This window comes from Callithrix jacchus, chromosome X (assembly GCF_049354715.1).
Source record: "Callithrix jacchus isolate 240 chromosome X, calJac240_pri, whole genome shotgun sequence".
Classification (NCBI taxonomy): Eukaryota; Metazoa; Chordata; class Mammalia; order Primates; family Cebidae; genus Callithrix; species Callithrix jacchus.
The window spans coordinates 99,082,001-99,100,225 of record NC_133524.1 but is presented as its reverse complement, the minus strand read 5'-3'; the positions used below and the strand labels follow the sequence as shown (position 1 = coordinate 99,100,225).

General features: G+C 41.1%; 1 protein-coding gene across 50 annotated transcripts in view; it reads right to left on the bottom strand.

The window, feature by feature from the left end:
- Positions 1–2,180: 2,180 nt before the first annotated feature.
- RAB40AL (RAB40A like) overlaps positions 2,181–18,225 on the bottom strand; it is a 145,942-nt gene continuing 129,897 nt past the window's right edge. For 33 of the 50 annotated variants that reach the window (XM_078363787.1, XM_078363793.1, XM_078363792.1 and 30 more), the window contains one exon: positions 2,181–4,233. In XM_078363787.1, the coding sequence (XP_078219913.1) occupies positions 3,325–4,161 (837 nt within the window). In that variant the 5' untranslated portion in view covers positions 4,162–4,233 and the 3' untranslated portion in view covers positions 2,181–3,324. Of the gene's footprint in view, positions 4,234–5,735; positions 5,967–8,124; positions 8,208–18,225 lie in introns of all 50 variants that reach the window. The other 17 variants (XM_078363774.1, XM_078363777.1, XM_078363776.1 and 14 more) reach the window with 3 other exon arrangements.

Sequence of the window (18,225 nt, the reverse complement as noted above, 5' to 3'; positions counted from 1 at the left end):
ATGAAAACATTAGGATGTTTATTTCAACGTTGTTGATCTATAAATGTGAAGGAGAGGTGGCTGTAGACCTTGGCAGGGTTCATTTCAGCGGTGAGGTGGGGGAAAAAAGCGCCAGTAGATAAGCAATGAGGACTCAGGTGGAGGAATGCAAGTTGAGTATTGAGAATTCTTCATAGAACTTTGGTCGTGGCTCACATCTGTAATCCCAGCACTTCAGGAGGCTGAGGCAGGTGGATCACGAGGTCAAGAGATAGAGACCATCCTGGTCAACATGGTGAAACCTGGTCTCTATTAAAAATATAAAAATTAGCTGGGTGTGGTGATGCACGCCTGTAGTCCCAGCTACTCAGGAGGCTGAGGAAGGAGAATCGCTTGAACCCGGGAGATGTAGGTTGCAGTGAGCCGAAATTATGCCGCTGCACTCCAGCACTCCAGCCTGGCAACAAAGCAAGACTCCATCTCAACAACAACAACGACAACAAAGAACTTTGGTCACAATGGGGAGAATATATGTAAAGAGGACCGTAACTGGGGATGTAGAGAGGGGTCCAGGGTATTATGTTTTAAAATTATCAATGATAAGTGACTCTGTCAGGTTGAAATATTAAGAGAAAGGGGCCTTCTCTTTTTAGATCTACAAACTGAATTAACCATCCACCTATTTCCACACTTCACATTCTGGGGAAGCCTAAAACTTCACAAAAGGGATGGTATAGAGTTTGGCCTTAATGTCTATTAACTGTAGGGATGAATGGATGGACGGATGGATAGATGGATGCAAGATGTGTCAAAGAGCTGCTGGTAATTTATGGTATTTTCTCAGGACAGAATTATCACACAGGTGACTGAACCCATGGCATTGGTGGCTGAAAGCATGCAGTTTCTCAGGTCTCTGCAACTGATGGCAGCAAGATGGGAGCACCCAGCTTGAGTGTTCAGAAGCAGATTTAGGCCAACTTACACACCTTACATCCTGGAGGGATCCACCCTGACCTTAGCAGTTGAGGTCACAGACAGGCTTGCTTTCGGCAATGGGGAAGGGATTAGAGCCTGCTCAGAAGTGTGTTGTGGTCCAGTTCTTGTGTCATTCAAAAAGACTCCACAAAGTGCAGATCCAGATCCTCTCCAAACTTGAACTCAACCAATGTCATGGAGAGACATTCTTAATTCCCTTCTTTGTAAAAACAGTGCCATTAGGAACACCCAGAGGCCACCACACATCCTGGAACTGGAATGCCAGCAGTAGCTCTAGGAGAACCTGCAGGCTCATGTCTCTTGTTCATTGTTTTTATGCTACATATGAAAATGGACCATTTTGCAATAAAAATATAATGCAATGATGATTATCAGAGCATTTTGTATACTAGAGAAGTTTTTAAGTTATCTGAATATCAAATTAAATACAATGACAAGGAAAGAATTTCCACCTGTCACATCATCAAAGTATAAAAAGAAACCATTCAGGATTCCAGTGAAATGGGCATGCGGGGAAGTCTACCCTGTTTTATATTGGTGGTGGGGATGCCATTTAGTACAACCTCTTTCCAGGTGATTTGGTAATTTCTATTAAAGACTCTATGCATCCCTGATCTGCATGTGTTTGGGGCCTGCTCCTTCAAGTATTCATCCTCAGCATGACCCCTGTCCTTCTGAGAGTGCATATTCTTCCTGATACAAGAACTGTCTGGGGACTCCAGTTTCTAAAGCACTGGCCCCGACACTCCCTTGTCTACAGAGGTGGAAATTTAGGTCTGACAAGACTGTCTTTCAGAAGAGAGACAGAACTGGCAGCCTGGCTTCAGAGCTGAAGATACAGATTTCAGTAGTGACCCCGGTCGGCAGGAAAGCAAGATTTTCTTGGTTATGGTGTGATGTGCAGCTCAGCGTCAGTCTGTGTGGGGGCACATAGGGTGCTGGTCTTTGCCTTTTCACTTAGTGGCAGGATGCTCCCCAGCCAGGTTACTTAACCTGCAAACATCACAGTTTCTTTAGCTACAGGATGGTGTAGAGATTATATCCTCTGCCTCCCAGGAATGTTGTGGGAAATTCATGAGATTGAAAAGTACCAGCTTTCAGGAAGGGTGAGTCCCCATGGCTGCCTGAGGCCAGAGATCCTGCCCTTCTGTGGGACGTTATGTTACAACCACCCTATGACAATGCAAAAATAAATGGTCACTCAATTACGAAAGAGTACAAGGACTTATATTTACTCAGTTCATCCAATATTGATTATTATAATAATCCACAGTGTAAACTGAAAAGTAATTACATGGAAATCACTTTCCCTTCCTTCCCATCTAAGGTCTCAGAAGTGCTTTCCCAGACGGGATCTCATTAACTTCTACATTGATCTGTGAGGTGTTAATCAAAACTGGCCAGCACATTTAGAAATGACTCACCTAATGCCTTATAATGGGCCTCCCTGCCTGTGTTCCATCACATTGTTTTTCTGCAAAGCCTCATCTTGCAGGTTTACATTATACATATTTTTCTTTTTCTTTTTGTTTTACCAAAAAAGAAAAATATATGCCTTTTTACTGTTAAGAAACATTTTCTTAAATAACATTTCATTAACATTTCTTAACATTTCATTCTTTACTGAAATGGCTTTTTTCTTACTGATTCATTAAAACCATGTTGGCTATGTTCAACGTAACTAGAGATATCTTTGGTGTTTTCTTCCCTTAGCTTCATATCTTGGAATATCTTGTACAAAAAAGTAGATTTACAGAAAAACATACATATAAATCACTTATTAATCCCCAAATGTAGTAAAATAACATAGCAAAAACTTTATCAAATCCATTTCATGCACAAACTGGACAGATCTGTTATGTATAATCTCTATGTGCATCTGCAGTGTTTTATAAATTGGTGCTTTGACATTAAAAAGCAGGTTTACAAAAAGGCGCCTCTTGTAATACTGATGACTCTGAATTATCTCACTATCATTGCTTCTCAAATTCCCTTGAATTTATACTCATCATTGCCATATCAACATTCTTACAAAAGTGGTTATTTTACGGAAAAAGTTGCAGTGTGATTATGATATAAATAACATTTAAAATTTCATGTTATCAAGAGTTAAGCAGAGTACTAATTTTCCCTTTAGAAACACATGCACATCCACGTAGAAATTCAAAGTCCAGCTGCATATCGTGCTGTTATTAATGGAAGGCATCACACACATTGCCAAGCAGCATGATTCCCATGAGAAACTGAAAACGTATTTCTTGAATCTTGAATGCATCTTCCCTCTTCCAGGTGTAACCATTCAGAGCTTTTCCTAGAGCGATTCCAGCTTGTTTCCTTTTGGTGCCTTTCTTAAGAAATTTTGCAGCTGTTTCTGGTGCAGTTTTTGGGTGGGCTCCGGGGTGGGCAGACGATCTTCATTTTGCAGAGGCTGTTCCTATTGTGAGTGGAGCTGGCCGTGAGGGAGTAGGAGAGGCCACGCATCATCCTGGCATTCAGGCCCTTGGCCATGGAGAAGGACTTGAGGTGGCTTCTTAAGGCAATGGGGAGCGGGAGCTTGTCCACCAGGTGCACGGGTGTGTAAGACACGATGGCGCGGCAGCAGAGGTCTTGCAAGCTCAGTACCTTGCTCGGCCTCCCGAGCCAGTTCAACCTGTGCCGCAGCAGCACGATCCTGGCCAGCTCCGTGAAAGACTCTATGATGTTGAAATTGCACAGGGGGCTGACCTCAAAGAAGGTCACACCCAGGCGCTCGGCGTAGGCCTGGGCCTGCTCCCTGGGCACCTGCCTCTTGAATGCCAGATGTAGGCGATTCCCCACCAGGATTTTAGGGACACCAGGGGCATGCTCATCGATCTTCTTAATCCACCGATCCATACCCTCGAAAGACCAGCGGTTTGCAATGTCGTACACCAGGATCACTCCTTGGGCACCACGAGAATAGGAGCGGAATATGGTACAAAATCTTCCCTGCCCCGACGTATCCCAGAGCTTCAGCTTCACCCGCTGGCCGTCCAGCAGGATGGTGGTCGTCTTGTAGTCGATCCCCGCTAGGTGGCTGTACGGGGACTCGGCCGCACCGTCCTGCAGGCTCTCCAGGATCTCACCCTTGCCCACGTCGCTGTCACCCACCAGCAGGAACTTGAGCAGGAAGTCATAGGCCTGGTCAGGGCTGCCTGGGGCGCTCATCGTGCTGGCCCCGGCCCCCTCCTGAGCCAGGCCCGTGGGGTTGTGTGCAGAGGCGGTGCTGGGCCTATTTTTCTTGAGAAATTAACATAGAACATAAAAAAATGGAATTGGGAAGTCTATGAAATGAAGCAAAATAAGGTACTGACTTTGATGATTTTCTTTTATAAACCCTAGGAAACTGGTTCAGCGATTGTTTACTTTTTCTTACCCAGCACAGAGTACATTTCCCTGAACACTTCCATATGATGGTTATCATGGAACCATGCCTTTTGGATTATGTCAAAGGAATTTCCTTTAAAGGAAAGACGGGTATGGAACAGTAAGGGGACTAAGATGTGTTGAGTATCGTATGTACCCTATGCTGTGTATGACGCTTAAAATATTTTGTTCTTCTGCTTCTCAGAACAATTGTCTTTGGTAGCTACGATTGTTTACATTTTACAAATGAGAAAATGCAAACTGAGAAGTGTTATGTACTTTTTAAAAATCTTGCTGTTAGTATAGAGATCACAGAAATCACAGTCCTGAGCTGGTGCTCTCCTCATATAATGCACCACACATCCTTTTTACTCTGTGGCCATGCAGGGTTTAAGAATAAGTGTAACTGTCTGTGCATGTGATCCTTGACAAGTCACACGTTTGGGTGGGCACTGATACTTTTCTTGCTGCAGGTGGATATTTCCCATAAATATAAGAGCTGAGATCTCAGAGGAGACATTTAGGATATGGATTTTGCTAGAGTGTCTCATAAATAATATTCACCGAACAAAGATGTGTTGAAATAACACAGGCATTGATCAGTGAAAGGTTTTAGGTTTAACACATGCACAGCTCCTATAACAAAAAACAAAACTGACAAAATATGTATATTGTTCACAGATGAAGAAATGCAAATGGCCAATAATCACAAGAAAATACATTCTAGTCCACTAACACATTAAGGAATGCAAATATAACCATCTAAATATCCTCTTATCACCTACCATTTGACAAAATTTAAATGCAGAAAAAACTTAATAAGAATTTTTTTTAATTTGCAAAGGAAAACGGTGAAAACTGGCTTTTTGTGTGTCTGTATTTTGGAGTTGGAGGAGGGACCAAATACATGAAAGAAAAGGAAACACACATCAGTTACAAATACATTTAAATATTGTAACTACAACAGGTATATAGATGATTAAAGAAATGAGAATGCTCAGACACACGAAAGGACACACGAAAGGGAGTTTAAATTACTGAAATCAAGCCCCAAGGGATAAATGTTTAAGCATGTAATGAATGAAACGTTTTCACATGTACAAAATAGCCAGGTAAGAGGTTATTTGCTACAGTATTGCTGAAATCTTTTTAAAAAGGAAAAAATGAGAAGCATTCTAAATACTCATCAATACAGAACAAACAATAATAAACTTGTCTCCCTGATTTACACAAACTCCTCTAAAGACATTGCCATGATCTGAATGGTGAAATCTGACCATTTCTCAAGCCCTGGAAGCCCATTTCCTAAAAGGGAGGTGGTCAGGTTCCTCTAGGGAGGGTGAGGGATAGAACCTCATTCCAATCCTGCCACTTACCTGAAGAGGTGACTTAGGTTCTGTGAGCCCGAGCTTGGTCATCTGTGAAATGGGATGACCATAACATCTTTAGGGAGTTCTTCTCAGGCACAAATGTGAAAACCTATCCAGAGTATATGGCATGGATTGGGAGACTTCAAAGGCCCTTTAAATGTTGAGACACAGCAGTAGGGGTTGGCTGAGCCTCAAGGCCAAGGCAGGCATTGTGGAAACCATTTCTCATTGTTTCCCCTAATGAAAACACAGACATTCATATAAGGAAGGCAAATCTCCCTGATATACCTTGAGTTCAGAGTTTCAGAGATGGAGTTCTCTACATTCTTATGTGTTTCATAATCTTACAAAAACCGTTCGGCATCATGCCTCTGAGAAGACACAAATCCAGTTCCCCATGCTGGTAAGAAAAAAAACTGATCGGTGTAAATGTAAAAACATATGCTCCAGGGCATCCATACAATGAAACACCAGGTAGCAGTGATAGGGCTGTAGAAAGGTGACTGAGAGAGGTCAGAGGCAGTGGAACAGCATCTGGGGACCTGTGTCTATAGTGTTCCGGAGAGGGGAAGACTGAAAGAGTGTGAGAAGGTCTGAGAAGCCTGAACAGGGATGGAATTATGAAGAGTTGAATGCCCTGCTTTCTAGGAGGGATTCCCCCCGCCCCCCCAACACACACACACACACACATACACAGGGTGGACACCTCAACACACACTGAGAAGAGATGATAAATCAGTGATTGCAATGTAGACCTGGGGGTCAATGGCAAATGGACCTGCTTTAACATACATGTGAATTTTCCAAAGAGAACTGGAATCAAAGTAAACACGTCATTTTGAAACATTTGTTACTCTGCAAAATGTACAAAAACAGAGATAGCTGTGATGCCTCTTAGTGCCCAGAGACAGAAATGCAGCTTTGATCATCTCAAACCAGGGACTCAGGAAGGAAGAGGGATGGATGGAGGTTTGAGGTTAGTGCCAAGGTATCAGCCACAGTTTTCCGGAATTATTCACTTAATAGTGGCAATTTCCATTTATCCATCATGTTCCACAATATATGAAACTGAGATTGGTTCCAACCCCTGTTGAAACTAAAGAAAAATTGCATCCATGATTGTGTATTTGGGGTGGTAGAGCTAGAGGAGACACACACACACACACACACACACACACACACACAACCTCTGTAAATTAGACATTAATTTACTTCACAATAAAATAAAATATAATGAATGCTCTTTCGAATTAATGAACAAATGTGCACCTTAACTTTGATAATTTGTTCCACAGTATCTTATGTGTTCAAAGTTTAATCAAAATACTTTTATACCCAAATACCAATTTTCAAACAGTATACAAGAGAGTATATTCGTAAATCAAAATTAAGCTGAGATCTCACTGGTCCAACTCCCACTCCTTAACCCCAAGGGGTCTGCTGTTCTTAAGACGGTACATACGCTCCAGACACATCCCTGTAGGTGAGGTGCACATGAACACATTCACCTACACACACATTGTCTTCTCCAAAAGTGTAATCACAGTACTTATCTTTTGCATCTTGTTATTATAAATTCTCAAGATGTTAAAATGTTTGCATCTTAGTTCTTGTGGGGTTAGCATATTTTAATGTTTATTGTTCATGTAGGTTTCACTTAAATTCTCTATGGAAATAGTTGCCAATCATTTTGTTACTGTGTTTCACAAATCATGGATACTAATCCAATTAAACTCCAAAATTTGAGTTTAAAATTCTACAGCTCTTAATTTCAAAAGAAAAAAAACATTGAGAAACACCTGAGGAGCCAGTACTGTCAGCCTGGAGGGAGATTAGAGCATTCAGGGTCCTGGAGTAATCAAGAGAAAATGATAAAAATTTAGAGTACTACATACAGAGTTTGTGCTGATTAGGAAACAACAAAGTTGTCTCCCTGATTTACATAAACTTCTCTTTTACATAAACTTCTCTAAAGGCAGCAGCCTAATTTGATTAATGGTTACAATGACCTTGCATAGCAGTTAAAATGAAAGGAGATGAGGTGTAAAGTGCATTTGCTTACAGTAATTTAGTGCATGTTACTTTCTTTTTTCTCCAGCTCACCTGTCCCAAGGCCAACACCTGAGCTTCTACCTGAGCCCACTCACTACTTTAGAGATCAGCTATCTCATGTGGCCCTACACCCAGGTCTCATGGCACAAAGCACAGGATTTCACCTCCTCTGTCATCTCCAGCACCCAGAGGAGTTGTTGAGTGGGAACCCATTGGACCACAATAGCAGTGGAGTGGAATTTGACCATTTCTCAAGCCCTGGAAGCCCATCTCCTAAAAGGGGGTGCTCAGGGTCCTCTAGGGTAGGTAAGGGATGGAACCTCATTCCAACCCTGACACTTACTTGGAAAAGTGATTTAGGCTCTGTGAGCCTGAGCTTGGTTAGCTGTGAAATGGGGTTGACCATACCATCTTTACACAGCAGTCCTGAGGGGTAAAAGAGAAAATCTGTTGAGAATATACAGCAGGGAGTGGCCTTTAGAGGGGCTGGCTGAGCCTCAAGGCTAAGGCAGTCATCATGAAAAATCACTTCTCATTGTTTCTCCTAATGACAACACAAACATGAAGAAAGAAGCAAATCTCTCCGAAATGCTTAAGTTCAAAGTTTTAAAGACCAAAGGTCTCTGCATTCTCAGGTGCTTGAAAGTTCATAAGGGCTATTCAACATCATGACTCTGAGTAGATCCAAATCTACTTCCCATGGTGGTAAGAAAAGCGTGTTTGTGAACTCACCTGGTGGGCTCCATGACAGATAACATCAGGGACACAGGAGTGGTGATTGTCTAATGAGTGTTCCAGCACTGCTCACTATGTTAATATATTTATGGGAATATTCTAGACCCACTCTGCAGTAAACAGTGCAAGGTTCTCAGATCACACAATATCCCCACTGCCTCCTTGAGAGGCAAAAACCTAGGAATTACTAGCATTTCTACCACACACAATTTTCTATTCTTTAGGTAATAACTAAATGTGTATTGAGCTTTAAAAGCATACTAGTCTATTGGAGGTGTCTCATTAACTAAAGTTGAAATAAGAGGGCAAGAATTCAAATGAATATATGGGTAACTTCGTGGTTCAAATCTGAGAGGATTTCTTCAAATTAACTTTATACTTTCTCAAATTCCAAAGAATTGAAGTGTTTTAAAAATCCCTTTTTGGAGACCTTGAGAAGATGGCACTGTAGGACCGACTCAGGATTGCTCCCAGTGAAACCGCAGATGGTGAGTGGATGCCGCATTCCCAGATGGATCTTTATTGCCCACAGACCAGGAGATTCCCAGGTGTAGGAGCCCCACGGGCCGCCAGTGCAGCCAGGGTGGCAGCGCAGCAGCACTCCATACAAAATACACTGGTTTGGTTGCCCTGTTAAACTGGCAATTGGAAATTTTGGAAGGCAGATTAGCACATTCATCTGATTAAATGGGACTTAAACAGAAAGCCAGGCCAGGAGATTCCCGGGCAGCAATGTGGTTCCAGCCAGCACAGTGGGTCGCTGCACAGGAAATCACACAGATCCCAGCGCCCTTTCAGCAGGTGACTGGAACACCTGGGAGAGAGTCAACCGTTCAACTTAAAAAAAAAAAAAGGGGGCTCTTAAGCAGGGAGCCAGGTAATCAGGCTCAGTGGTTCCCACCCCCACAAAAACAAACAAAAGAGCAATTGGAAACGCTCGGGGTTGAGAGTTTCACGGCAAGCACAGCTGAACCCAGGATGGTGCAGCTCGGAGGGGGAGGGACGTCTGCCATTACCAAGGCACTCGACCCCTACTGAGGTACACTGCCATTGCTGATGCAGCCTGCCACTGCCGAGGCAACCCGCCCTTGCCGAGGCAACCCGCCATAACAGAGAGAGTCCGCCACTACAGAGGTGGGCCATCATCTCCACGGCAGCTCTAACCACACCCATATAAAGAGGACTACAGAGAATTACACACAGCAGCAGGGCGGAGCCCACGGCAGCTCAGCATAGCCACTACAGGCAGGCAGTGATTAGACTGCCTCCTTGCTGGGCAGGACAGTGCAACGGATACTCATAAATAAAGCCCTAATTCCCTGGGACAGAGCACCTGAGGAAAAAAGGGGGCTTTATGAGTTCTGCTGCGGCAGACTTAAACGTACCTGCCTAGCAGCCCTGAATGAAGAACGAAGCTCACAGCTCAGCACTTGAGCTCCTATAAAGTATAAACTGTCTCCTCAAGTATAAAGAACAGACAGTCTCCTCAAGCAGCTCCCTGACCCCCATATATCCAAAGAGTCACCTCACAAATGACTGATCGGACTGACATTTGGTGGGCATCATTCAGGGACAAAGATAGCAGAAGAAGAAACGGGTAGCAACCCCCATGGTTCTGCAGTTGCTACAGGTGTACCCCAGGCAAGCAGGGCCTGGAGTGAACCTCAGTAGTCCTATAGCAGAGGGGCCAGACTGTTAGAAGGAAAACTAAGAAACAGAAATACTTCATCATCAACAATCTGGACGTCCACTCAGAGACCCAATCAGAAAGTCAGCAACTACTCAGATGACAGGTGGATAAATCCACAAAGATGGGAAGAAACCAGCGCAAAAAGGAGGAAAACACCTCAAACCAGAAAACCTCGCCTCCTACAAGGGACCACAACTCCTCACCAGCAAGGGAACAAAGCTGGATGGAGAATGAGTGTGAAGAAATGACAGAATCAGACTTCAGAAGGTGGGTAATGAGAAATTTCTGTGAGCTAAAAGAACATGTTCTAACTCAATGCAAAGAAACTAAGAACCTTGAAAAAAGATTTGAGGAAATGATAACAAGAATGGATAACTTAGAGAGGAATATGAGTGAATTGAAGGAGTTGAAAAACACAACAGGAGAACTTTGTGAAGCATGCACAAGTTTCAACAGCTGAATTGACCAAGCAGAAGAAAGGATATCAGAAGTCAAAGATCAACTCAATGAAATAAAATGAGAAGCCAAGATTAGAGAAAAAGGCACAAAAAGGAATGAACAACATCTCCAAGAAATGTGGGACTATGTGAAGAGACCTAATCTACGTTTGATAGGTGTACCAAAATGTGACAAAGAGAATGAATCCAAGCGGGAAAATACTCTTCAGGATATTATCCAGGAAAATTTCCCCAACCTAGCAAGGCAGGCCAATATTCAAGTCCAGGAAATACAGAGAACACCACAAAGATATTCCACAAGAAGAGCAACCCCAAGGCACATAATTGTCAGATTCACCAGGGTTGAAATGAAGGAGAAAATGCTAAGGGCAGCCAGAGAGAAAGGTCAGGTCACCCACAAAGGGAAGCCCATCAGACTCACAGCAGATCTCTCAGCAGAAACTCTACAAGCCAGAAGAGAGTGAGGGCCAATATTCAACATCCTTAAAGAAAAGAACTTCCAACCCAGAATTTCATATCCCGCCAAACTGAGCTTCATAAGTGAAGGAAAAATAAAATCCTTTGTGAACAAGCAAGTACTCAGAGATTTTGTCACCACTAGGCCTGCATTACAAGAGCTCCTGAAAGAGGCACTACACATAGAAAGGAACAAACAGTATCAGCCATTCCAAAAACATACCAAATGCTAAAGAACATCAACAAAATGAAGAATCTGCATCAACTAACGGACAAAACAGCCAGCTAGCATCAAAATGGCAGTATCAAATTCACACACAATAATATTAACCCTAAATGTAAATGGGCTAAATGCACTAATCAAAAGACACAGACTGGCAAATTGGATAAAAAGCCAAAACCCATTGGTGTGCTGTATCCAGGAACCCATCTCACATGCAAGGATACACAAAGGCTCAAAATAAAGGGATGGAGGAAGATTTACCAAGCAAATGGAGAGCAAAAAAAAGTAGGAGTTGCAATTCTCCTGCAACAAAGATCAAAAGAGACAAAGAAGGACATTACATAATGGTAAAAGGATCTATACAACAAGAAGAGCTAATGATCCTAAATATATATGGACCCAATACAGGAGCACCCAGATATATAAGGCAAGTTCTTAATGACTTACAAAGTGACTTAGACTCCCACACAATAACAGTGGGAGACTAACACTCCACTGTCAATATTAGACAGATCAACCAGACAGAAAATTAACAAGGATATCCAGGACTTGAACTCAGACCTGGAACAAGCAAACCTGATAGACATTTACAAAACTCTCCACCCCAAATCCACAGAATATACGTTCTTCTCAGCACCACATCAAACATAGTCTAAAATTGACCACATGATTGGAAGTAAATCACTCCTCAGCAAATGCAAAATAACTGAAATCTTAACAAACAGTCTCTCAGACCATAGTACAATCAAGTTAGAACTCAGAATTCAGAAACGAACTCAGAATTCACACAGCTTCACGGAAACTGAACAACTGGCTCTTGAATGTTGACTGGACAAACAATGAAATGAAGGCAGAAATAAAGAAGTTCTTCGAAACCAACGAGAAAGAAGACACAACATGCCAGAATCTCTGGGATACATTTAAAGCAGTCTCTAGGAAAATATATAGCTATAACTGCCCACATGAGAAGAGTGGAGAGATCCAAAATTGACACCCTAACGTCAAAATTGAAAGAGCTGGAGGAGTAAGATCAAAAAAACTCAAAACCTAGCAGAAGACAGGAAATAACTAAGATCAGAGCAGAACTGAAGGAGATAGAGACAGGAAAAACCCTTCAAATAATCAATAAATCCAAGAGCTGGTTTTTTGAAAAGATCAACAAAATAGACCACTAGCCAGATTGATAAAAAAGAAAAGAGAATAACCAAATAGATGCAATAAAAATGATAAAGGTGAAATCACCACAGATTCCACAGAAATTCAAACCATCATCAGAGAATATTCCAAACAACTCTATGCACATAAACTAGTAAACCTGGAAGAAATGGATAAATTCCTGGACACTTGTGTCCTCCCAAGCCTAAACCAGGAAGAAGCCGAAAGTATGAATAGACCAATAACAAGGTCTGAAGTTGAGGCAGCAATTAATAGCCTACCACACAAAAAAAGCCCAGATTCAGATGAGTTCACAGCCGAATTCTACCAGACACACAAAGAGGAACTGCTACCATTCCTTCTGAAACTATTCCAAATAACCGAAAAAGAGGGAATCCTTCTCAAATCATTTTATGAGACCAACATCATCCTGATACCAAAACCCGGCAGAGACTCAACAAGAAAAGAAAACTTCAGGCCAATATCCATGACGAACCTAGATGCAAAAATCTTCAATAAAATACTGGCAAGCCGATTGCAACAGCACATCAAAAAGCTTATCCACCATGATCAAGTAGGATTCATCCTGGGTATGCAAGGCTGGTTCAACATATGCAAGTCTATAAATATAATTATAAATATATTTATATTACAGAACCAAAGACAAAAACTACCTGATTATCTCAATGGATGCAGAAAAGGCCTTTGACAAAATTCAACAGCTCTTTATGCTAAAAACCCTCAATAAACTCGGTATCGATGGAACGTATCTCAAAGTAATAAAAGCTATTTATGACAAACGAACAGCCAATATCATACTGAATGGGAAAAAACTGGAAGCATTCCCTTTTAAATCTGGCACTAGACAAGGATGCCCTCTCTCACCACTCCTATTTAATATAGTACTGGAAGTTCCAGCCAAAGCAATCAGGCAAGAAAAAGAAATAAAGGGTATACAAATAGAAAAGGAGGAAGCCAAATTGTCTCTGTTTGCAGAAGACATGATAGTATATCTAGAAGACCCCATCGTCTCAGCCCAAAAACTCCTGAAACTGATAAGCAACTTCAGCAAAGTCTCAGGATATAAAATCAATGTGCAAAAGTCACAAGCATTCCTGTACACCAATAACAGACTTAAAGAGAGCCAAATCAAGAATGAACTGCCATTCACAATTGCTACAAAGAGAATAAAATACCTAGGAATACAACTAACAAGGAACGTAAGGGACCTCTTCAAGGAGAACTACAAACCACTGCTCAATGAAATAAGAGAGGACACAAACAGATGGAGAAACATTCCATGTTCATGGTTAGAAAAAATCAATATCGTGAAAATGGCCATACCGCCCAAAGTAATTTGCAGACTCAATGCTATCCCCATAAATCTACCAATGACCTTCTTCACAGAACTGGAAAAAAACCACCATGAACTTCATATGGAACCAAAAGAGAGCCCGCATAGCCAAGTCAATTCTAAGCAAAAAGAACACAGCGGGAGGCATCACACTACTGGAATTCAAACTATACTACAAGGCTACAGTAATCAAAACAGCATGGTACTGGTACCAAAACAGAGATATAGACCAATGGAACAAAACAGAGGCATCGGAGGCAACACAACATATCTACAACCATACAGTCTTTGATAAACCTGACAAAAACAAGCAATGGGGAAAGGATTCCCTGTTTAGTAAATGGTGGTGGGAAAACTGGCTAGCCATGTGCAGAAAGCAGAAACTGGACCCCTTCCTGACACCTTACACTAAAATTAACTCCAGATGGATTAAAGACTTAAACATAAGACCTGGCACCATAAAAACCCTAGAAGAAAATCTAGGCAAAACCATTCAGGACATAGGAGTAGGCAAGCACTTCATGACCAAAACACCAAAAGCATTGGCAGCAACAGCCAAAATAGACAAATGGGACCTAATGAAACTCCACAGCTTCTGCACGGCAAAAGAAACAGTCACTAGAGTGAATTGGCAACCAACAGAATGGGAAAAAATTTTTGTAGTTTATCCATCTGACAAAGGGCTGATATACAGAATGTACAAAGAACTAAAACAGATTTACAAGAAAAAAACAAACAAGCCCATTCAAAAATGGGCAAAGGATATGAACAAACACTTTACAAAAGAAGACATATATGAGGCCAAAAAACATATGAAAAAATGCTCATCATCACTGGTCATCAGAGAAATGCAAATCAAAAACTACATTGAGATACCATCTCATGCCAGTTAGAATGGCGATCATTAAAAAATCTGGAGACAACAGATGCTGGAGAGGATGTGGTGAAATAGGAACACTTTTACACTGCTGGTGGGAGTGTAAATTAGTTCAACCATTGTGGAAGACAGTGTGGCAATTCCTCAAAGACCTAGAAATAGAAATTCCATTTGACCCAGCAATCCCATTACTGGGTATATATCCAAAGGACTATAAATCATTCTACTTTAAGGACACAAGAACACGAATGTTCATTGCAGTACTGTTTACAATAGCAAAGACCTGGAACCAACCCAAATACCCATTGATGATAGACTGGACTGGAAAAATGTGGCACATATACACCATGGAATATTATGCAGCAATCAAAAACCATGAGTTCGTGTCCTTTGTAGGGACATGGATGAATCTGGAGAACATCATTCTCAGCAAACTGACACAAGAACAGAAAATGACATACCGCATATTCTCACTCATAGGTGGGTGATGAACAATGAGAACACATGGACACAGGCAGGGGAGCAGTACACACTGGGGTCTATTGGGGGGAATAGGGGTGGGACAGTGGGGTGGGGAGCTGGGGAGGGATAGCATGGGGAGAAATGCCAGATGTGGGTGAAGGGGAGGAAGACAGCAAATCACACTGCCACGTGTGTACCTATGCAACTATCTTGCATGTTCTGCACATGTACCCCAAAACCTAAAATGCAATTAAAAAAAATAAAAATTTAAAAAATTTAAAAAATAAAAAGAAAGTTAGAAGCCAAAAAAAAAAATCCCTTTTTGTTCCTCATCAGCTGATACAGTTTGAATGTATGTTTCTGCCAAATCTCATGTTGAATTGTAATCCCCAGTGTTGGAGGTTGGGCCTGATGGGAGGTGTTTGGGTCATGGGGGCTGATCCCTCATGGCTTGGTACTGTCCTTTTGACAGTGAGTTCTCCTGAGATCTGGTAAAGTGTGTAACCCCCCCCCACTCTCTCTTTCCCCTGCTTTCACCATGTGACATACATGCTTCAGCTTCACCTTCCATCATGAGTAAAAGCTCCCTGAGGCCTTCTTAGAAGCTAAACAGATGCTGGTGCCATGTTTGTAAGCCTGTAGAACCATGAGTCAATTAAACCTCTATTCTTTATAAATTACCCAGTCTCATGCATTTCTTTATAGCAATGCAAGAATGGCCTAATACATCACTCATACATAATATCTTTCTTCTCTCCTCTCCTCTTCCCTCTTCTCTCTCCCCTTCTTTTCCTTTCCTTTCCCCTTCCCCTCCCCTCCCTCTCTCTCTTTGACACTGTCTTTTCCTTCCCTTTCAAAAAGTTATCTACATTCTCTTTTAACACTAATACATTTTCTACATTCTCTTATTAACATTACTTCCCATTGACTCTTTATCCCACTGCACTATGGCATCTGTTGCCACGATCGCAACAAACACGATCTCACCAAGGTTACAATCCACCTTTTGGTCACTAGGTCCAGTTTTTTGTTTACATATATTACCATACTGAGTACTGCTTTTAATGAACTCATAAAATATGCATGCTTGTGCAGTAGTTTCTTTAAACTTAACACAAATCTGTGACAGGCTCTGGAGCATGATATACTGGACAGAAATCCAAGCTGTCCCACTCCCTAACTACACAGTATCAAGCAAAGTCTTTATTCTCTCTGTCACTCAGTTTTTATCATCTATAAAATAAGGATTAGTCACAGTATCTACCTTTTAAGAGAGCTTTGAACATTGACTGACTCAATACATTAAAAGCATATGATTCAGAAGAAATGTCAGTCATTTTAAATTCTTTTTACATATCTTACTAGCATTAGTATCACTGTAGACATGAAAAATAGGATATCGACCAATGTTTATTCATAATCAATGACATTTGGGGTACGATGCTTGTAAGTGTAATAGTTTCCTACGTCCGCCATAACAAATTATCACAAACTTGGCACATTTAAACATCAGAAATTCATTATCTCATGGTTCAGAAGTATAAAATCAAAGCCTGAAGTACAAAATCAAGGTGCTGGCAGTACCACACTGCCTCCAAAAGTTTTAAGGGAGAATCCTTTCTTAGCTCTTCCAGCTCCTCCTTTATTTGGCTTGAGGCAGCATAACTCCAATCTCTACCTCTCCACATGGCCTTCTTCCTTGCCTATGTCAAATCTCCCTCTGCTTTCTTTTATATAGACACCAGTCATTGGCATTAGGCATCAACCTACATTCAGAATATTCACTTCTGGAGATCTTTCACTTAATTGTACCCGCATACACCCTATTTTCAAATAAAGTTTAGGTGGGTTAGGATTGGGACATGTTTTGAAGGGGACACAATTCTACCCACTACAGTTAAACATGCAAGTTACATTACAAATGTTAGATAATGTATCTTTTTTCCCCCCGAAACGGAGTCTTGCTCTGTCACCCAGAACTGGAGTGCAATGGCGCAATCTCGGCTCACTGCAACCTCCGCCTCCCAGGTTCAAGCAATTCTCCTGCCTCAGTCTCCTGAGTATCTGGGATTACAGGCATGCGCCACCATGCCCAGCTAATTTTCATATTTTGAGTAGAGACCTGTCGGCCAGACTGGTCTCAATCTCCTGACCTCCTGATCTGCCCACTTCAGCATCTCAAAGTAGATAAGGTATCTTTCATATGTTAATATATAAAAGCATGTATGCATGTTTAATCTAGGTATTATATCCACTGTGGATGAAATACTCTTAAACAACAGAGATCGGTCAATGATATCAAGAGACAATGCAATACAAACCAATATTAATTTATCCAAAACACTTGTAGGCACACACACACACACACACACACACACACAAAATGAAAAAGAATCAGATTTAGTCAATCAGGAAAGTCATAAATTATAATGTAGTATATGGTTCCATTGTTAAACAATATATATATGCACACACAAACACACATGAGTTTATAGGTATGTGTGTGGTTAAAAATAAGTTAGTGTATCACATGGAGAGAAAAAGATCTGGAGAATAGATAACAGTAAATTAATACAGACCATCTTTGTGTTATGGAGATGGAGAAGATTTGGATAGAATATTTTTAATTTCTAATATATATTTCAATTATGTTTCATATGCCTTAAACAATAAAAAAATTAATAATGTGACAAAGTCATTAAGATAATGTTTTGTAAATCAGGAAAATCTGTGACCCTAGTCACAAAATGATAGTGTAGAAATACATTTATTGACTAAGAATCACGTTTATATGCTGTGGTATAAAAATAGTATATTAAAAAGATTTATTGAATAAATCAGTATATGTGCATTGGAGAAAGATAGAGGATTTTTTTTTAAATTTGCAATTCCCTAGTATTTTAAATGTGGAAATTTCATTGTTCAAAATGTGAACAACAACAAAAAGAAACCACTATAATTGTGAACTGATTATACATATGATGCCCACATATTCATTGCTTTGGAAACATGTTCACAGCATATTGGTCTATGC